The 19,046-nt window shown below is 49.6% G+C and overlaps 1 protein-coding gene across 2 annotated transcripts in view; it reads right to left on the minus strand.

Moving 5' to 3' along the window:
- Nucleotides 1-19,046, minus strand: part of LOC149273387 (transcription factor SOX-5-like) — a 74,621-nt gene that overhangs the window by 7,115 nt on the left and 48,460 nt on the right. For both annotated transcript variants that reach the window (XM_089506392.1, XM_089506393.1), the window contains 3 exons: nucleotides 11,509-11,635; nucleotides 8,285-8,370; nucleotides 3,644-3,790 (listed from right to left, as the gene is read on the minus strand). In XM_089506392.1, the coding sequence (XP_089362518.1) occupies nucleotides 3,644-3,790; nucleotides 8,285-8,370; nucleotides 11,509-11,635 (360 nt within the window). The remainder of the gene's footprint in view (nucleotides 1-3,643; nucleotides 3,791-8,284; nucleotides 8,371-11,508; nucleotides 11,636-19,046) is intronic.

The raw sequence follows: 19,046 nt of genomic DNA on the forward strand, positions 1-19,046 counted from the left end.
GTCAAATATTTATCAACCAATGTCAAACTATCACCCCATCAGCAAAACCATACAATAATCCCACATGGGTGGGCAATAACGCATTTTACAGCCCCCCATTCAAAACTCGCTACTGCTAATCAGAGCTGTGTGATTCCATTCAATGACACAACGACCAGGACAGAGGCTCGATGCACAGGATTTAACACCGGCGTCTACGGGAATTTAATATTTATACATTATTTATATGAGAAATTGCCCCCCCCCCAAAGGGTTCAATGCCTGTTTATATCCGCATTAACTGGGGCCAATACAAATGTTTACGCCATTAAAATAATACATTTAATGGATACCGGTAGCTGGCAGACAACAGCTGTCCCTCCGCGGACCCTTAAAACGGGTTCAGTTTCTTTACAGGAGGCTCAGCCGTGTGTCTCCTGTGTAGCGGACCCCCCAGTTACGGCACACGGTAAGGACAGGCTTGCGATGCCGCGCTGCTAATCCCTCGGTCACGCTGGGATATGTGTTTGCCGGAGGGGAGGCTGAGAACGTCTTGCCCTGACTCAAGGACAAGGTTTGCAGCCCCCGGTTACTTGTTACTAATGAAAATGTAAAGTGAGAGGCCGTCAGAAGCACTCGCGCTCCAACACTCGTTCCGGGAGTCCGAGAGCGGCAGAGACAGATCGTTCTCCGCGCGCCGAGATCTGATCACTTGAAGGGCAAGAAACGTAATTTCTATTAACGTGAAATAATGTCAGGCCGGGTAACAGCGTTTATTAGTGTCTCATCTCCGTATCGGGATGACGGAGGTCAGTTGGACGTAATTTAAAATCGCAGCCTTTTTTACAAAATCACACAACGTGGGGATCAGACGGCAACGAAGGAACCAAAAGGTCAGAGAGAAAAATGTACGTTTCTTTTCAAAACATTAACCAAAACTCCTGAAATAAAGGAATTAAGAGTCAGAAGGAACAAAAATCTTTAACACAGCCGTGTACTGTGTGTGGAACGAGAACGTCCGGCCTCGGCAGAGGGGTGCCGGCAGACGCGGCGGTAATATACCGGGATCGACACCGATGAGAAATATGAAACGCCGTTAATGACTCGAGGAAATCGATGCGTTAATTACACAACATAACTAATAGGCGTCAAAGTCATTTATCAACCCAGATCTGTCTCCGGAAAGTGAGGGAAACGAAGTATCAAACTATTTAAATCAGATTCTCCAAGAACATTTTCATTCATGACGCCGCGCATGTTAAACGCGGGTTTATTGAACATAAAACTTATCTCAATGCTGCAGAAGCCGGAGAAATCCAAGCTGTAACTTTAGTCACTTTGGTAATTTCTGTCTACATTGTAATAATTTAATTCCAATGATGCAATTGTTTAAAGACGTGGAACATGCTACAGAAATGTATATATAACAAACCCCCCCCCCCAGAAAATCCGCCGACAATACGGGTGTAAGTGTAAAGAAAATATGAGAGGGTCTCGTGAAGCTGCAATGATGGAACATCGAGTCACCACGGGAAAGGGGGCTACTCAGCTGCTTGATGGATCACATATCCGTAATTAAGTTTTACTTTACTGAGAGGGTGGTGGATAAGTGGAACAGCCTCCCAGCAGAGGTGGTAGAGGGTAATACAGTGAGGGTATTAAACATGCATGGGATAGACATACGGCTCCTGAATCTAAGACGAGACCAACGACTGATTAAGGTCTGACTCTTTACAACGAGAAAACGCAGCAGGCTCGGTCTCCATTTCCTAATAACTTGGTGGTGATTCCCGCGAGTGAATCTACCGCTGTAATTGTGGCTCAAATTAACGTTAATAAGGTAACCGTCAGCTAAAGGAGACAGCTGGCCTACATCGCGAAGGCCGAACAGACCCCAAAAACATTTTAAGGAGGCAGTTTCTCCGCAGCATAAGAGAGACGCGGCCACCGGCCACTCTTCCAGCCTGTTCTAAAATCACGAAACCTCGGAGCGGCGGGACGCGGAGACACCGAGACGGACAGCGGGGGACATTCTGTCCGGCAGAAGCTTGACCAAAGGCAACAGACACAGCGAAAGCGCATCTCAATCGGCCCCTGCTGCGCGGAAGGTGACCCGTGGGCCGATTTACTCTGATTTATGTCAACATCTCTCTTAAACTCTCAGGACAACATCAGCAGAGACACCGCGCCGACGGTCGGTGACTTGACGAGAGCGTCCGAGAGCGGTTTTATGTCTCGATATCCGTCATGTCTTTGGCAGAATGACAGGCGAAGGAAATGTCTATTTCATTTCTTACGATTGAGACCGCTGACAGTCTGTCTCTCTGAACGTGTAACCGTTACAAGCTCAGCGGAGAGCCTGGGATTAACGGTGACAGCGAAGGGTTAACAGAGTAATCCATGGATTTGCATATTAATAATAAGCCTTTTTCTCGCGTATCACTCACTACAGAACGGGTCAGATGGAGGTAACATGCGCGGCGTCACACAAGTAACGCGGGAGTTTGGGCTTCATATAAACAGCAGAGATGCCCCAAAACGTTTACAGCTCAACGATCAGGTTTTAAACCCGAAATGGGTGTAAATACGGATTTATTTACAGAAAGAAACAGTGAAACGCATCTGATTGGTTTTAGGATTTGGGCTACAGGTGTTTCACAGGACGATGAGACGCCGCCGCGGTTTACTTCTGGGCTCCTGGGTAGTAGGGGTGGATTGCCTCAGGGGTAATGCCGCGGATGCAGGGGTATCAGGGATACGTGTACATTTACACTGCTTGGACATCTCAGCCGTCAGGTGCCGGGGGCCTAATGATTTTAGGCAGTGAATAAAAACTTGGATAATTTTTTTTACTATAAAAGCATATTTTTAAATATGAAAAACACAAAATCTCCAGCTTCTGCTATAAAACCAATTCTTATAAACTTTTGAAAAAACGGTGGCTTGCAAAGTGGATAATTCCTGACAAAATGCACGACGTGTGACGGAAGCAGTGACTGGGGGTCCTGGGCACGCAGCACCGCATCACAGGGGCGACACTTTGCGCATGGACCTTTGCACCGAGCGAGCGGCAGAGAACGCGCAGGGTGTTGTGTCTGTCATCCGTCATCGGCTTTAGGAGACAATCTCGTTCTCCTGTTTCAGATGAACTCTGCCGGATCCGTCAGCGGGAGGCCGAGCGAAATCAATGTCTCGGATTTCCAGGCTGAGTTTGGAGGTCAGAGCCGCTCTATCATTCCCCGGCATTATCTTCCCTATCTCTGCGTCTCGCTCTGAGCCTCCTGCGGCACGCGGCAGATTGGACACAGCAGGTCTCAGACGGCTCGCGCTCTACTCGGCTTTACTGCCTTTTTAGAGTTTGGCGCCGCGGCCCCTTCCTCTCCTCCTGCAATTTGCAAATGCAAGTTCTCTCCTCCAAGGGCAAGAGATGAGGCAAAATACCCTGCATTTACCATTAACCCTTTCCATTAGCATGTTTGTCTGGCCCCCACGTTGTCGGCCGCACTAACATCGCTCCCTCCTCGTAGGATTTTTAGAATATATTTATAGAAATTATTATTTTTAATGCCGCCAAAACATTCGTCAATAAAAGAAACGTCCCCATCATTTGTAACGGTTGGAAACTACAAAATGTCAAGAAATGGCATCATCTATAAACGGTTACCTTGGCTTTGGGCGGCGGGCTGCTGGCGCTCTTCTCCGTGTGCATGCCGGTCGGGGACATGGAGGAGCTGAGATTACTCTGCGGCACGCCTGCTAACTTGTTTCCCGGAGAGACCTGCATGGCGGCCAACTGCGCGGCGTACAACTGCTGCAAGAGAAGAGGAGAAACGTGCGTGAGTAAGCGGCGCGGCTTCCGCTCCGATGGGGAGAGCTGCTGGAACGTTTCAAGACGGGGGCCACCACCTTAACTTCTGTGAATTGTTTCTCGGGGGAGGAATGACAGACGTCGCGCGTGCCGGGGATGGTCTGCCGAGGACATGCAGCACATAACAATGGGCGACGCTTCGCGAAAACCCCATTCTCAGAGCGCAGTCCGGCATCTGAGCTACTCAATAAAAAATGCTGAAAAGGGAGCCACAGCTTGCACAAAATTAATTAAAAACGCGGCTATACGAAGTTATCTAAACGTAAGGAACGGAGGATTAGCTGGGACAATAGTGGATTTAGCGTTTATTCCATGGAGGTGCGCGGCGAGCGGTCTCACAAGGAACAGGTGCTTGGCGCTCAGTGACCCGCGGCCTGGAATGTGTCAATCAGAACCAGAAAATTACCATTTCCAGATAACGTACCAATATATGAAATTCCGCAACAGATCGGCTGTTTCTGCGGATCTGAGCAAAGGGGCGGAAAGAAGATTTCGGGGCCCTAAACATTTAAGTGTCCATCTGTTACCGGAACACACGTCATCAATTTAATATCTTCTAGTGACGTATCAGACTTCCGAAGGCCAGTCCAGCACCCAGCGGGGCTCCGTAGACCAATAGCCGAGCGAACAATTTATATTTGGTGATTTGGTTTTGCCACCCATATGTAGGTGGCAAAATATTTTGCAGAATATTAGATTTAACGAATATTAAAAATATACTAAATATTTAAATGTGGTCTAAATAACCCCTTCAAATGCCCCAATGCGCTCTCTGCCCCCTTGGTACTAAGAGGGTTAATGAAACAGGTCCAATACTTGTCTGGAAAGGACTGAAAATTGATTTGAATTTCCCGTTTAACACGAGTATGAAACGCATCCCGGACAGACCCCCAAAAGAAGGTCACGGCGTTTCTGTCTCGGTGCCAGAACACGGAACGTATTTCATGTCACTGACCTGGATATCGGCACCAAGACAGTGACAGACACTCACTCCGCAGGAGACCATGCGCGACAGCACAGAGCGCTGGCATGTAACGGCCCTTCCCGGACACACATGATAAAACAATGTGACATTTCTGCCTTGCGGTGAAGCCGAGAGAGACCGCAGCGAAAAGAGACACTCAGGGAAGGAGGGAACATCTGGGTCGAGCCAGAGAACTCAAATCTTCCCTGAAAGCTAAACTGTAAATGTGCTGATTTTTAGGGTGGTTCCAAGGCTTTTTATGTTTTCTTTGCGTCCGATCGCTTTGAGGATCTGATACGATGTGACAGCCGGAGAGCGCGGCGTCTTCAGAGCGACAGGAAAGACGTTATTTTATTTCGTTTAAATTTAAAATATTATTTTACAAATACAGCAGACTTCTTGCAAAAATGTCACAAAACAAAAGGAAAACGGAAAAAGTGATGATCGGACCCCGTGTTTCTAACTTATTACTGTTCAATTAAGAGGTTTTGTTGGGGTATGACATCACGTGACATCACACAGGCTCGGTGGTCGTAATGTTTCAGAATCCGTGACCTGGCAGTAAGCGGGGTTTGCGGGTCTCTCTGGAAGCGCGTCTCGGATGCGCTCGGTTGCCGCTTGTCAGCGGATTTACACGTCCCCGGCGACCATCCGACGCTTTGACTCTTTCCGCGGAAAAGCCGACTGATGCTTAATATCTTTATCGCCCCCTCCGTGCGCTCGTCACTAATCTTTCACAATATGTTCCAACATCTGCCTTTCCGTATGATGAACGACCCGTCCGATTGACCCTCTTTACTCGGCTCCGGAACAGCTGATCATTAGCGCGGGAGAAGACGCCGCGCTCGGCCCGTCCTCGGGTCATCAATCACTAACTACGTGGAAGTGCCGGAATCTTCCTCCTCGGTTATGCCTTAATCATCTCTAAACGTACGCGGCGAACAGGCCTCCAATTACCTGCGACGCGGCGCCTCCGGATTAATGAAAAGGGGAGATGCGTGCAATTACTGAGCGCGTTAAAGCCGCCCACGCACCGAATGTTTATTGTTACGTTACCATTATCCGCGGGTATACCTGTGTGTGCGCACAACGCTACACGCACACGGGAGATGCACACGGGAGATGCACGCGGTTCTGTCTCTTTGTGTGTCGGTCCGTGAGCTTTAAATAAGCATTAAATCCAGAACATAATAAACGCAGGAACGCTCGCTAATCAACAATTTCTGGCACGTTTTCCTCATTAATATTTGAAAGCTGGCAGAGATTTTCCGAAGCCGTCCAGCTATTCAGAAGATGCGACGTCGTTCCAAATCCGCTTCTCAGATACGCAGGTCCTTGGGGGGAGTTTCAAAGAGCGTAACGGCCGCTGTCGGGGAGGTCAGAGGTCGCGCAGGTTTTCGGGGTCTAGGCCCGAGCGGAGGCAGAAACTACCGTCAATGTATTTTCTCTCTATGGAGTATCCGCGCTGCTTGACACTTTAGTCCTGCAATGCCTGTTATTTAGGACACTCGGTAGTTATGATTAGAGAGTGAAACGCGGGATCTGCACCCTGGATGGAGCCGCCTGATTATTTCCACAAGATTGCAACCCCCGCGTCACACTTGTTGGGGGCCACGGTGTTGTCCCGGCCGGTGGTCAGAGAAGAAAGGGCCCGCGGCGCTGGGTGTACAAGGAGCTCGATCATCACGGAGACAATGGAAATATGCGATCGGGGGAGGGGAGAGCGCTCGGGGCTTTTGCTGCTTCTTTTGTCCAAATGTCAGGGAGCCCCGGGGGCCGCGCCGGGTAACGACAGTCGCCCCCCCGACAGCTCTTGTTGGGCATCCACTCAAACCCATATGGGCTCGGAGACGTCGGGGAAGGGGCCGCGCGGCGTGGGGCAGCTCCGGCTGCGCTCTCCGGCAGAATGGATTTTATTTAATTGAATTGTTTTTGCCTCTATTAATACGTTTGCAGCTGGGCTCCATTAATCAAACGCGTGCCTCGTAGGCCCGGGGCAGGATCGCGCGCATGGCAGGCTTTTAACCTGTACAAATGCCATCAGATGGGGCAGGTACAGAGGGGGCATCGGGGTATTTCCTAAGAGGGCACTTTTAACCCTTTGTCCCCAAGAACATCTTTGGGGAAGTTATTATTATTAGGAAAAAAATGCACATTTTGCCCTTAGCTCGCACTTTTCCCATAACAAGTAGAAGCGTGGTGTTCTGCCGGCGGGTGACGGGGTAACCGGGTGGCATTGCACCCCCTCCTGGATGGGGTACTCCCGGCAGTGCAGGTTAGTCAAATGGTTCCTTTACCTGCGGAGCGAAATTCACGAGACGCGTCGGCTCCGAGGATGAAGAATAACGGTGGTAGAGAGGATTGGCGAGGCGCCCCCCCCCCGGGACGGATACCCCAGGGGTTTGTATGAAATCTCATTGTGATTGTTTCGGAGGGATCTGAAAGGCTCTCGCAGCTGCTAATCGGCTCCCGGCCCGGCCCTCGGACCCTCGCTGGATTTGTATTAACGCCAATTAATCAGAGCTATTGTTGTTACTCGATTAACAAACTATCGGCCAGGAAACGGGGAACAAAAGCCAATTCAATATCGCGAGGGGGAAGAGTGACCCCCAAAACCGGGAAATCATCCGGAGCTTTAAAAAGACCCTGCGCATGTTCAGGGGTTTTGTTGAGGGGATACTTGCTCAAAATATCTGAGGATTAGGACTCGTTATAACAATATTAAATGACTATAGGAACCGCGGAGGTAGTGGGCGCAGGGTGGGTAGTACCGGGGCCCGGGCATGTTCTGAAATATTCCTGTGGGGGCTGATAATGGATCTGGGCGCGTGATATCACAGAGCCGGGGGGTCACGTTACCCTCTCCGTAACTTCATGACTTAAAGGGTGTTTGTTCACCATGGGCAGGGCTAGGTGGTGGTTTCAGGGGTCCCAGACCCTGCGGGGGGTTTCACGGCTCGGGGCAGAGATGGGCAGGATTTGTGTTTTTTAGCCGATAACCGCGCGCCGCGTTCTGCTCCGGATATTGCGGACGGTGAGTGATTACAGCGCATTGTTAGCAATTCTTAGGTTGCTGATAAGCTCAATATTTATCAGGTTAACCCTCCAGCTGCCGCGCGCCTTCACCGCGTTTAACCTTCTCATTACAAAGTAGCCGAGCAACGCTTTGTACGATAATCTCTCATCTCTGGGACTGTAATTAAATGTAACTCGTTATCGGAGGTTCCGTCTCTTCTACGGAGTGTTGGTGCTTTATGAACAAATCAATAACTGGTAGGTGCATGCGCGGGGGGATCCACCTCATTCGGAGATGCCAAGATCCCGGTGAAAGGTGCCGGTGAACCCGGAGATCGCGCCTAACGGGCGCTGGGGACACATCCGTCACTTGAAAGGGCTCTCTAGCCGCAGTGGCTGCGTTCTCCCGCCACCGCTCCCCCCCTCCCCATAGTCTTCGCATTGTTTTCGAGACGTACCTGTAGCTGCAGCGGTCCTAAGCCGGGGGTTGCTGCGGCAGCTGCTGCCATGGTAGTTGGAATCAGCTGAACGGGGTACGGGTCACCTAAGTAAGAGAATAACAGAGGCGTTAGCACCTTTTATCTGCTCTCCACCTGCAAATTAAACTCCGCATTCACTCTCCCCAAAGCCGCCTTTTGTGCGCCGCGCGGAGCCCTAATGAAAAGCTCCATTGTCCAAACTCTTTTCAGCGCACCGGCTGGGAGAGGACTGTCTGAAAAGAACGAAGCAATTAAGGCGGAAACCTCATCCCTTGGATTTTCACGATGTACTTAGGGAAATAGAAAGAAAAAAAAGAGAGTAGAGACTGATCGCAGCCAATCTAAGTAATCAAAGGCTTTATAGCGCTGCGGAATATGTTAGCGCTTAATAAATAAAGAATTATAATAAAAATTGTAATAATGTTACTAATAATGTTACATGAACTTAATTTGAAGCAACCCGCTCGCCCTCTCCTCCTCCTATATTAATAGTGAGCTATTCTGGTGCAAATTGCTACATATGAAGCAATCAGCAGGGACATCGGTTTGGTTTCCATGGTAACTGCTCCATATTTAGAACTCTGACTCAGAACGGTTTCAGCTTTACGGTGATAAAATCGGGTTTCTGAGTCAGTTACATGCGCGGAGTCTCTGTTTTATGGGGGCGCTGTTTGTAAATACTGCGTCGCAACAGTCAGCGAGAACCTGCGGCTTCACTTGGGAACCAATACACAGCAATTTAACAGATATACAGATATTTACCGAATACAAAAAGAATTTGAACCCGAATAATTCCAGATTTTACATGTACTGCAAGGAAGTTTTACTTTACTGAGAGGGTGGTGGATAAGTGGAACAGCCTCCCAGCAGAGGTGGTAGAGGGTAATACAGTGAGGGTATTAAACACGCATGGGATAGACATACGGCTCCTGAATCTAAGAGACCAATGACTGATTAAGGTTTGTCGGGGGCCGGATGGGGCCGATCTGCCGGTGGTTTTTGGATTCCTTGAAAAACCAACCACAGTAAGAACATGAAATAATTTCCTTGAAGCCGACGGGTTCTCCGCTGTAACGTTTATGACATCAGAGACGTGATCAGATACAGTAACCGTCCAGCAGAATGACAGAATGTTTAAAGTCTTTGCGCTCAGTTAATGGGGGTCACCAGCCCATCAGCATCCGGACCACCGGTCTGCACAAAACTAATAAACTGAACCCACAAACTGCCCCCGGGACAACGATTCCTGCAGCTCGGGACCCAAAGAGCCGTGCCTAATATCTGGGGCAGAGGGGGGCGCATGCACGCTCGGAGAAACACGGAAACGAGCCTTAATAACGTAACTAATGTGACCAATGAGTGCAGACAGGACACGGCATAACGATGTATCCGGGGGGCCGGAGGGGGCCGGGGGTATATCCACAAAACACCAAAACCTCCGATACGCCTGCGGCACAACCGTCAACGAGGTCAGTCGGGGATACGCGGTACCGAGGAGCAAGCGGACACTTATGGATCCCACCATATATGGGGTCCTGCGACAAATGACCGCCGGAAATGTGATGCCCCCAATAGCCGAAATAACATTAAGTGACATGAGTTTCTCCTTTGGGTCAAGATCTCTTTAAGGCCACAGATTCTCAATGGGGGGGGGTGAGAAGTTTCTCTGTGCTTCCTGATCATTTAATGCAGAACATGGGGAGTCTGATTAACCCAATAAATATAGTAGCCTCGGTATCAGAATTCCGAATGCCAGCCCAAGCTCCCAGCTCCCGGAGGTGACGCAGCCCGGTATCGTCTAATTCCTAGAAATCCTCCCGGATATTTGTTTGTTTCATTTCTGCAGATTGTGCAACTGAAAAATATTTTGGATGCTTCTCGGGGCGAGATTTGTTTTCAGGGTCGTCTTTAGCAAACATTTTGTTCTCCGGGGCGGCCCTTAAAAGGAAGCGATACGGGCCCCGGGGGCTCTATTCACAGAGAAATCACAAAAAGACATGTTTCAAAACTCTAAATGACTGTAAAGGAGCCGAGATTCCCTGATCTGCACGTTTCTCGCGGGGCGGAAGGATCTCTGCCAGTCAGCAAAATGTTCGGGACTTTTTTATATCGTTTCATTTACAGACCGAGCTCCGCGCTCATGAGCCGCCGGCCACCACACGTACGACTCTAAACGCCTTACAGCTCAAATACCCCATTGTGATTCAGCGACACTGAAGGAGAAACACCAAATCTCTTCATTATTATTAGCGAGGGTCTCGGCCAACGTAACGCGGCCATGACTTCCTCAGCCTCGCCAAGAATATCTGATCTCCTGATGGAATCCCTAAATCTCGGGGGCTGCTTCACTTCTGGGGTTAATAACCAGTCCCTGGGGGGCCACAAACGCTGCCGGTGCAACCGCAACGGCTCTAAAAGGGTTAACCGGGAAACTGCTCTAAAAGCTGAATCATTAAATATACCTTAAAATGGATAAAACGTTCTGGAAATGGATAAATGTTACATACGGCGTTCCCTCCTCGCTCGGGAGCCAAAACTCGCCCCGTTCTGGCAAAACATCGCTTCTGTGTCAACTTTTAGGGAGTTTTTGGGAAGCCGCGGCAGCTCTCCGCGCGAAGCCGTTTCCCAAACATTTCTCTTTGTCTTCCAGAAATCGCAGACAGAGAGCTCAGCGGGCTCTGCCACAAAAAAACAGATTTTTCTGGTGACAGCGTTAAGCCTTGCGGGACCTTTTCGCTCTCGCTGTCATCCCAGTTTGTGTTTGTGTGCCGCCGGCTGCCGGTGCCGCCGCGGGGAGAGCGCAGAAACCCCCTGTCTGTTGTGTCTGCCGTCCGCCGAACCTCGCAAACAACTTACGCTGTTTTCTGGATGAGAAAGAACGTTTTGACTCGGAGCCAGGACTGCTCTTAGATGGACTTCTGCTCGTGGATTCTTTTTATTTCATCATTCTGCGCATCTAAAGGGATTTCACAGACTGCGCCCCCAGAAACCCTAACCCGCCAGCAGGTCGGCCCCGCCGGCCCCCGTTTCTCCTGCTGTAAGGAGTCAAACCTTAATCAGTCGTGGGTCTCGTCTTAGATTCAGGAGCCGTATGTCTATCCCATGCATGTTTAATACCCTCACTGTATTACCCTTTACCACCTCTGCTGAGAGGATGTTCTACTTATCCACTACCCTTCTGTGTGATAAACACTTTCACTTACTGCATCCAGCCTTGTAGCTGAAGCCCGGAGGGATGAGGAATCCTTGCTGAGCGGCCGCAGCGGCTGCGAACGTCCTCTGGTCCGGGGGAAACACTGGAATCATCAAAGGGGGGAGCTGACCCTGAACCTGAAAAACACAAACGATGCAAATAAATAAATCGGGGCGACCAAAAAACCGACAACATCAGTAGTAGTAATAATAATATAATAGTAATATTAAAGTAATAGTAATATAATAATAATAAAGTAGTAATATAGTAATAGTAATAATAAGGTTGCTCGCCAAGCGTGTAACAGTTTGGGAGGAGCGCGCCGACGACGGACCGTGCGGTACTTCCTGTGCGGCTCGACTCCCATTGGTCAGACTGATACAGTTGCTGGTAAAACTCCCCGTAATACGCGCAACGGAGGTGGGGGACCGCGCAGGCGCCGGGGTAAAAACGGTCCCTTAATAAAGTTTCGTTAAGTTGCCCGACGAGCCGGGACGCCGAACGTCTTTCGAGCCGCGATTTGAAACTACAAAGTATGAATATTCTCTTCCAACACGAAATGAACAGCTGGGTGATGCGGCTGCGGCGTCTCCGGCAGAGAGCCACGAAACTTTTTTAATGGTTTCCAAGGATAAAAGTGACTTTGCCAAGAGAAGAGGCTCAAAAACACTAATAGAAAGACAGATGGTTCCACTGAGAGAATCGCTGCCAAAAAAGGCAGAAAAAAAGAAATAAATAAAAATAAAATTGTTGTTATTGAAGCCGAGTGTAACGTCCTGTGATGGCTGCCAGCGCGGCTCGCGGTCGCTCCGTGGACGCGGTCACCTTCCCCATCTGATGGCGGCGTCACCAAACACGGACTCCGTGCCAGAGACGGGGGCAGCGGGAATTCACACCGGGGAAAATAATAGTAATAATAAGGCGTTTCCGGGAGAATCCGGATAAATAATATGTTTATCTCCGATAGACGCCGGCGGGCGGTTAAACATTTTCTTCCCCAACCCCAAATATCCTTCCCTACAAATCCTCAGCGGGACCCGGGACCGGAGCGTTCGCACACGAGGAAGCCGTCCGTTTATAGAGTGCCGGGGGAGAAAACATTCTGAAACAGGAGGCCCCCCCACGTCAACAACAGTGTCTCCAAATACAGAACCCGCGGCAGATCGGCCCCCGCCGGGTCGCCCGTTTCAATCAGTCGTTGGACTTAAACACTATTGTACAGCGCTGTGGAATATGATGGTGCTATAAAAATCCATAAAGAACTAAGTTAAAGAGCGCATGTTACGGGGTTCCCTCTGCTCTGATTTCGTGTCCTCAGCGGCTGCCTTCAGGTTTTGGCCCCGAGGAGACGCGATATATTTTTAGAAATGTGTCTTATTTATTGTGAAAAGAACAACGTCACACGACTCTGAACACCAGAAGTCCCGGAGCGGGTCGGCTCCTGGAGAACCCCGGAAGATGACACTTCACTGCGGTCCAAAATACACTTGGAACCATCTCCTGGTGTTTTCTTGGTTTCCAAGGAAACGTTTTTTGGTTTTGTGCCGGGCTCAGCTTTTGGAAAACCAGAAGAAATTCCTACATTCCAGTTTCACAACAGGGAACATTCGCTTGCTGGTCTCATAACACCCGATTTATTCCCCCCCGAGGGCGAAGAACACGCAGCAGGAACTCATCGCTGAACCCCCTCTTCTGGGGTGACCCAGTCAGCGATTCCCGCTTTATGTCTGGATTCCCTAAAGCAACCGGCGCATGTCGAGACTGCAGTTACGGATAAAGGATTGAAATGAAATTGAGAATATATAATATTACATAGATAAGTGGAACAGCCTCCCAGCAGAGGTGGTAGAGGGTAATACAGCGAGGGGATTAAACATGCATGGGATAGACATACGGCTCCTGAATCTAAGACGAGACCAACGACTGATTAAGGTTTGAGTCGTTACAGCAGGAGAAACGGGCGACTAGACGGGGGCCGCCGGGGGCCGATCTGCCGGGCGGGTTCTGGGTTTCTGCAGCCAAATGAAGTTTTGAAGAAGTCAGATCCCAAACCCGACAGACGTGAAGCTCTTTTGCCGCATTTCTCGGGATTGTCTGTTTCATGATAATTCCCACAAAATATTATCTGACTTTTTCTGTCTTTCTGCCAAAAAATTTCAGAATTTCAATCTCGGGAAGAATCAGCGAAGCTTCTCATTAAGATTTTAAGTGAAAATTTTGTCTAATTCCCAAACGACATCCTAAAGAGAAAAACCCAAGCCCGGCCGTTAAGTTGGGATTTTACGGATTCCGGCCCGATTCCGCTTCCCAGCCGCCCCTTAAGAGAAAATCCGAATGAGAATTTGATTGAAATTCCCCCTTTTTGTATCTTTTTCCGGCTCTTGTGGTTTTCTTCTGTTCGCTGAAGCCGATGACGGATTCGTCGGCCGGCGGCAGAAACGCTGGGAACGGTGTAATTCAGCATTTTGTTCTCAACCGCAGAACAATTACCCGACGATGTCGGTTAACCAGAAACGCCTGCGGCCCGCGGAGGGACACAAGCCGCCGGCAGCCCCCTCTCCGCGCATGTTCCGCCGCCCAATAAACTTTTCTCCGCTACTTCATCTCCATCAGCAGAGCCGGTTTAATTATCCGTCGGCGGTAACGAGGCGGGGGCTTCTGCGGTGGAAGGTTATTGGGTTCCCGGTTTGCTTACATGCGCGAGTCGCAGGGTGTTCGCCGGCTTCCCGCAGACACGTTTCCCCAGATCCCGGGTTTATCACCTCGGCTAGTTATACGGAAGGGGTTAAAGCTCCGGCGGCGCGGCGAGAGATGAACATTGATGTAGAGCCGGGAAAGGAACGAGTTCACGCCACAAAAAGCCGCGCACTTAACTCTCATTCAATTTGTAGAGCATAATAGCCGTCTGAATGGCTCCCGCGATGCATGCGCGATCCGCACTATTTCACCGCTAACCTACTTTGAGAAGTCATTGTCAGAGCTGAAACAATTCCTCGTAGAAACACATTAAACGCAGACGGCGGCAGCCGCCACACAGGCAGGGCCGCTGATACAGCAGAGGCTTTGGGGCAAATCAAACCCCGATCTCCCCCGAAAGGTGGCAAATATTTCTTTTAAATAGAAACAGGAGACGACGGGAAACAATCAGGACAGAAACTTCAGGGAAGAACGAATCGCCGTGCAGCCGCGGGACCTAAATACAAGACGCTGCGCTTAGGTGATAATCCCGTTCACGAAAGGGGGCCGCGTGGGGCAAATCAAAGTGAATTGGCAGAGGGCAACTTTACCAAAATACTGCTTTCTTTTGTTGCATTTTATTTAAATATATAAATTTTTTTAATGCAAAGGAAAAGCGGGAAATTCATGGATTTCTAACAATTTCCCAGTTTTTGTGCAATTCATTTCTGATTTATTTCCCCGTAAAAGTAATCAAAAGCCGTATTTAGATAAAAGCGAGATGTAACAATTCCCCGCGTATCCGCCGTCTCTCCGCAGCGCCACAAATACCCCTCGTTGGAAGCCGCCGTCGCCCGGGGGCCGAGCCTTGTTTAAAAATTCCTGAAAGCCAGAAAACGCGATGAGCCCGTATTAAAACTTTTAATGACTTTACTAAAAAAGGTGGAACTTCGCAGCCAGCTGGCTTCCTCGCGAAAGGCAGGCGGCACAGCTTGAACTTAAAGCTATCTTAACATAATGAACGAGTGCCAATAATTAGCATATGTAGTGTGAACAGGTTTGCTGGCAAAAGCAAGTGAAAAACTCCAAGGTAAAGTTATTATTAGGGAGTAATTAGCTCTGTGAAGTAAATGAGTGAACAATGACTGCCAGCACTCTCAATATGTCCAACATCTGACTATGTGGAAGATAACGTTGTAGAGCGCTGCTCCCCGAGCCCGCTTCTGTTAATAACCATATGTTGGAGTAATTAATGCGGAATCTTTCTGACCTGTTGTCACGTCGGAACAATACATTCTTGGAAACATTGAATCCGGCAGCTCCGCGGCGAGAGCCACGAATCGGGGGGCCTCGGATACGGCGCCGGCGGCACGGGGACGCCGCCGGTTACAGATACGCATTGTGCGCGTTATAAAAAGATTTATTAAGTAGCCGTCCCGATGGTGTGACGGAGAATCGGAGGAGCTGCCCACGGAATCCAGAAATATTCTGCACACGTGGGAAGGTTACCATGGAACGGTCGCTACATACGTGTGGAATAAAGCGAATGATGAGCGGAATCGCGTTAATCTGGCATGCTTACTCGGGGGTTAAGGGGTCATCGGGGGTACTTTGTGTTCCAATATAGGTGGGTATATCTCGCTACTTCCCCTGGGTCGCGGCGTATTGTAATTCCTTCGAGTCCGCGGTAACTGAGTGGAGACATCAACGTCTCGCCACAGCCCTTCATCTTCTTATTGAACAGCTGTTTGGGTTCCTTGTGATCCGGAACATGTTTGAAGCTCCTGTCACGGACCTCGGCATGATTCGGATCAGAGGCTTGGAGTTTACTAATCACAGAGCTCCCCGTCTCTAACGTTAGGAACAAACGCAAGGAGGCATCTTCCCAAACCGACGGGGACTGATCTGAGGAGCCGCTGAACGGCCGTTCCCTTCTAGCTCTGGACGTCTTAAAGGAGGAATATTATTTTAAGAAGAAAAATACAAAGAAAGCCCGGCGCGGAGTACAGCAGCCCCGCGATGGGGAGAGCCGAGCGCGATACATCGGCACTCGGACTTCCTGCTTTACAGATGGATTCATGGAGCGCAAAAGCAGAACCTTCGGGGATGAATCTGCATAGAGAGCGGACTTCATTCTGATAACGGTCTCCTCCGTGGCCGTTAATAAATAATAAAAAGGTACATTTTATCTGTGGGTGTTCGTGATGAGCGTCTCGGCAAGGAGTCTCTCCAGATATCCAAAAGACAGCTGGCTGGAAGAACATGCGCGCTGTGGCACGGCCCCACGAGAGCTGCTGATGCCCCTTGACCCACCTCATTGCTACCTCCACTGGGCCACTGGGTTCTGCTTCAAAGCCCCATAACGACGGCCAAAATCCAGCCCGACGCCGTATCCTCCGCTTCTTCTCCTCCGTATTCCGCTCCCGCCATTGGCCAGAAGTACGTTCGCTCTGGAACTTTGAAAGGTTTTTTTGAAAGGGGTAATTTCCAAACAACTCGGTCTGGAATTTGTTTTTTTGTACGGGGTTCAAGCTCATCTCTTACCGTCCACAATTAATGCTTTTCTGCTCTTACAATGTTATAATTAGCAGCGCGGAATCGGATAATTGCGAGCAGAATGCATCTTAATAAGTCACCAAGTTCAAACGAGCCGACGCAGCTCCAGATTCTAACGGCTCCATATTTAAGTAAATAAAAAAACAGTAATTAATAGAATCATCACCAAAACAAGAAGAAATAAACTCTTTAAATACCCGGGCGGGACGCAGCACCAGAATGTTAATAGACCCCCGAAACCAGCGGGGTTCTCTCCTGGAATGTGCCGACCGAGAATCACGAAGATGAAGGATGTTTGGCTCGGGGCGGCGGGAGAGAACGTTCCGGCGCAAAACAACACAAAAGAAAAAAGGAACTTGGAGAAAAGGTCTCCGCAGCCCCAAAAACCAGACGCTTCTCCTTGAATGGAAAGAGGTGTTTCATTAACGTGGAGCCTTCAGCAAACTGACAAGAAAAACATCCCCAGACGGCTGCGGTGGAGACCAAGAGCCGGGATTAAAATAAAATCTGTTAATTGCACGAGAACAATCCTTTTGGGAGCGAACGGAAACGCGCGGAGAAGATACACGGGAAGCCGGCGCGGCTTCACCTCGCTAAATCTTCAGACAATGTCATCCGATGTTACTTCATTAGCTGATCTTATCTGTGCAGAATTTATTCCTCCCCAGCGGGGCGGTTAATGCTTGGGAATTACACAACGCACGGAACAATCTGATATAATGTAGGAAAGTTTCCACTTCTGGCGGTCAGAGACGCTCTGCCACGATCCGCCACGATCTTCCAGCCCGGAGTCCGAGGGACGAGCGCTCGCTGCATCCCTGCTAGATTTTTGTATTTTTATCGGCTCGTTCGATTTAGTTATAATTGGGAAATTAATGTAAATTTACACTTTTGTCTGTCTTTACTCCCGGTCGGCGAGTTTAAGGATGTTCATTGAGAATATTCCTGCGACCCGCGCAATCAAATCGATCATTAATCCGCGCTGATTCGCGTCACGCGCTGTCCGCAGGCAGCCATTGTTCTCACTCCACGCTTCGCTTGCCGTAATTATTTTGTCACAAATAGAAGGAACAATGAGTGTAAATCCCGGTGATTTATTCCACAATGCGTCTCCCCGTTACGCGGCGTTACGAACGCCAGGCGAGGGCACGGAGTCTTTGGTATCGGCTGAGAACAGACACAACCTCCAGGGGGGGCCGGCGAGGAGACGTCCATCACTTGGACCCACTAGCTCTGAAATACCTACACGGTGACCCACCCCACAGAGGGGCAAAATCCACATGGGCACCAACTGACCCCGGGAATAACCCACATTAAGACCAAACCACACGGACCCACCAGCTGCTCTCTATCAAGACCCCCAAAAATATTCCACATCAGGAACCCACAAAGTAATTCTCTGCATCAGGACCCCCAACAATTCTCTGCATCAGGACCCCCAACGTCCCGCTCTGTGCAGGGATTGGTTCTAGAAACCGCAGAGGGGATTTGACACAATAAGGTTATCGGCTATCATCGGATATCACGTTACCATAGCGTTACTGAATGGATGCCGGTCGCTATGGTTTCCTTGGACAGCTGTATATCCAACAAATAAACGATGCTTTTACAGACCCTGTGCTGTTTGTAGGGGTACATTTAGTAAACATTATTTACACAAAAGCCCCTCCTGCTCGCTGTTACCCCATCTGTTACCCCGGTTGACGCGGATGTAGAGCGTCTCGTTCCACTCATCCTCAAATAATCCAAGTGATTTGTAAATTACAGAAATACCCGAGATATCGGCAGGCGCCCCGGACACTTCTCAGTTCTGGCTGACCGGCCCCTGCCCTGCACAAAAGGCTCCCGATTACCCAAGATCCGTGCTGTGCCCCTGAGACACCCAGAACCTGCCGGCAGATCGGCCCCATCCGGCCCCCGTCTAGTCCCCTGTTTCTCCTGCTGTAAAGTTGTTGGTCTCCTCTTAGATTTAGGAGCCGTACGTCTATCCCCTGCATGTTTAATACCCTCACTGTATTACCCTCTACCACCTCTGCGGGGAGGCTATTCCACTTTTCTAGATTTAGGAGTCCTATGCCTTTCCCATGAAATAAAACTTCCTAACATAACACGTCTCCGGGTCCTGAACGCGTTGGCGCAGAATCTCTCAGACCGCAGGACTGGATCGCAGCGACGTCTCGTTTAATAAAGTGGATCCCACGAGCCGGAAGAGAGCAGCAGGAAAGCAAACGAGACGCGTGCCACGATCTCGATGTGCAGCTCATCGTAACACCGTTTACTCGCCGTCCCCGAGGGCCGAGACGCTAAGAGTCCTTG

Source organism: Sceloporus occidentalis, unplaced genomic scaffold (genome assembly GCF_023333645.1).
Source record: "Sceloporus occidentalis isolate IW3139 unplaced genomic scaffold, rSceOcc1.0.p SCAF_382, whole genome shotgun sequence".
In the NCBI taxonomy this organism is placed as follows: domain Eukaryota; kingdom Metazoa; phylum Chordata; class Lepidosauria; order Squamata; family Phrynosomatidae; genus Sceloporus; species Sceloporus occidentalis.